Source organism: Cryptomeria japonica, chromosome 9 (genome assembly GCF_030272615.1).
Source record: "Cryptomeria japonica chromosome 9, Sugi_1.0, whole genome shotgun sequence".
Taxonomy (NCBI): domain Eukaryota; kingdom Viridiplantae; phylum Streptophyta; class Pinopsida; order Cupressales; family Cupressaceae; genus Cryptomeria; species Cryptomeria japonica.
Genome location: NC_081413.1, coordinates 491,122,171 through 491,124,476, shown reverse-complemented (window position 1 = coordinate 491,124,476; position 2,306 = coordinate 491,122,171). Strand labels below are relative to the sequence as shown.

Here is a 2,306-nt window from a genome sequence, read left to right as displayed (position 1 = left end):
GGGCATAATTTAATGTCTCAAAAGTTATCTAAAATCTGATAAAGCCATTAGGAAAAGATCTTTCATAAATGATATTATTGAGCTCCAACAAAACTTAAAATCTGAATTAACTCCATAATATATATATAGCTACCTGTGGATCCAATTCTAAGTGCACTCAACTGAATCTCCAATAGATTTCAAAATAGACTGCATTGTCCAGGTTATTTCATATAAAAAAAAAAGTGGATGTCATCTGATGCCTCAAAGTTATCTAAAATCCCATAAAGTCATTAAAAAGAGATCCCTCATAAATAATCTTTCTAAACTCGGATCAAACTTAAGATCCGAATTAACCTCATATAATATTTATAGCTACCTAAAATGGATTCACTTCTAATAATACCCAACTGAATCTTCAATAGATTTCAAAGAAAACTGCTTTCTCCATGTTATTACATATAGAAAAATTGAAGCCATAAACAATTAAAAAGAGATCCTTCATAAGTGATTAAAATCCCAATTAATCCATAAATATAACTAACAGCACCCAACAGAATCTTTAATAGATTTCAAAATAGATTGCATAGTCCATGTTATTACATGTAGGGACATTGAAGCTATAAACTATTAGAAAGAGATCTTCCATGAACGATCTTTCTGAATTCGGACCAAACTTAAAATCTGAATTAACCCCATGTAGCACTAACAGCAGTCAACAGAATATTTCAATAGATTTGAAATAGACTGCATTCTACATATAGAAACATTGAAGCCATAAACTATTCCTTAAGATCATCCAAAAGAGAAATACAGAGGAAGGCAATTGTTCAGTAGCAGTCATACAGTGTGATATTCACCCTTAAACGAAAATAAACATCTCCCTCATATGCATCAGTATTGACGGAAGCAATTCCTCTGGCCATCAAGAAATCCCCTGTACCACCCACAACAGATATATCTCTGTCCTTAACCAAAATTGGATCTGCTCCATTGAAAGTAATGGTGCCCTTGTAATCTGTTGAATTCAGCACAAATGTAAAGCCAAGCCAAGAACTGAATGTATTCTTCATGTCATAGAAGTAAAAGCCCTGAGCTCTTCCCACTGGAGGAGAGTGAAGATTGTTGTCAAGAGTAATAGGATCATCAAATACAGCAATATTTCCAAAGTGGTTGTTACCAGCCAAAATTGTGAGATTAGCTCCTTCAGGGGCTGCCACAATTGCAGAAGTTGCATTGTCTGCATTTTTGCCATTGTAGATTATATCATGAAAATATAACACAAGATTTCTACAGGGCTTTGGAAGCTTCTTTTTCCAGCTATGGCAGTTTGCAGATTTTAGCAAGATTGCAGACACCAGAAGCCATAGAAAGCATAAATGCAGAACTCTAACAGCTTTCATGGCCATCGGGCAAAAATATATGGAAGTCTCTTTCTGCCCAGATATGAGAAAGCGAGGCTCAGAAGACTCTTAGAGGTACAGATTACAGCTTACACTTGAACTCTATTTATAGCAAAGGAAGATCAAACGCTTTTTAAAATATTGCAGTGGCTACGGATCTTGTGCTACAACTCATCTTGGTTTGACTGCATTATTGAGGTTAGATCTGAGTTAGTACAGACAATGATCATGGTTTAGTCTGTAGTTGAAAAAGAAAAAATCTTTCTGGTTTTTATATTATAAAAATTGAAAATTACAGTGGTCAATTATTGGTTTAGAAAAAACATTTGATCTGTCAGTTCATTTACTCAGATTTAAGAGATTTCCACAATCCATCATATAAATGATATAGTCTTCCATAAATTTGACTAATAATTTGATTATTTATACACTAATTTGATCTTATATATAAACTAATTTCATCAAACAAATCTAAAATATTTTTCTTATCTTATAATTATAACGAGATCTGATAGAATTTCTAAAAAACTAAATCCCAGATCACTCTTTATTTTATTTTAAAAGTACACTAATGAAGTGAAAATAAAATTTAATAAACCAATGAGATTTCAACAGTAAATGAACTTAATTAAGAGAGTATTTCTGGATTCGATTGTGTGAAAGATTTTTGCATCGACGGAGTGTGATCCGAAACGTTGATGCAAAAATCTTTCACACAATCGAATCCAGAAATACTCTCTTAATTAAGTTCATTTACTGTTGAAATCTCATTGGTTTATTAAATTTTATTTTCACTTCATTAGTGTACTTTTAAAATAAAATAAAGAGTGATCTGGGATTTAGTTTTTTAGAAATTCTATCAGATCTCGTTATAATTATAAGATAAGAAAAATATTTTAGATTTGTTTGATGAAATTAGTTTAT

At 31.7% G+C, this 2,306-nt stretch overlaps 1 protein-coding gene across 1 annotated transcript; it reads right to left on the bottom strand.

Annotated features, from left to right (window-relative positions):
- Window positions 1–488: 488 nt before the first annotated feature.
- Window positions 489–1,455, bottom strand: LOC131079688 (disease resistance response protein 206). Its single transcript, XM_058017711.2, has one exon. It carries the CDS (start codon window positions 1,386–1,388, stop codon window positions 810–812), a length of 579 nt encoding a protein of 192 aa, XP_057873694.1. The 5' UTR covers window positions 1,389–1,455; the 3' UTR covers window positions 489–809.
- Between the last annotated feature and the right edge of the window lie 851 nt (window positions 1,456–2,306).

Bases quoted from the DNA above. Each gene is read 5' to 3' on its own strand.
- LOC131079688 (XM_058017711.2), bottom strand. From the start codon at position 1,388: ATGGCCATGAAAGCTGTTAGAGTTCTGCATTTATGCTTTCTATGGCTT.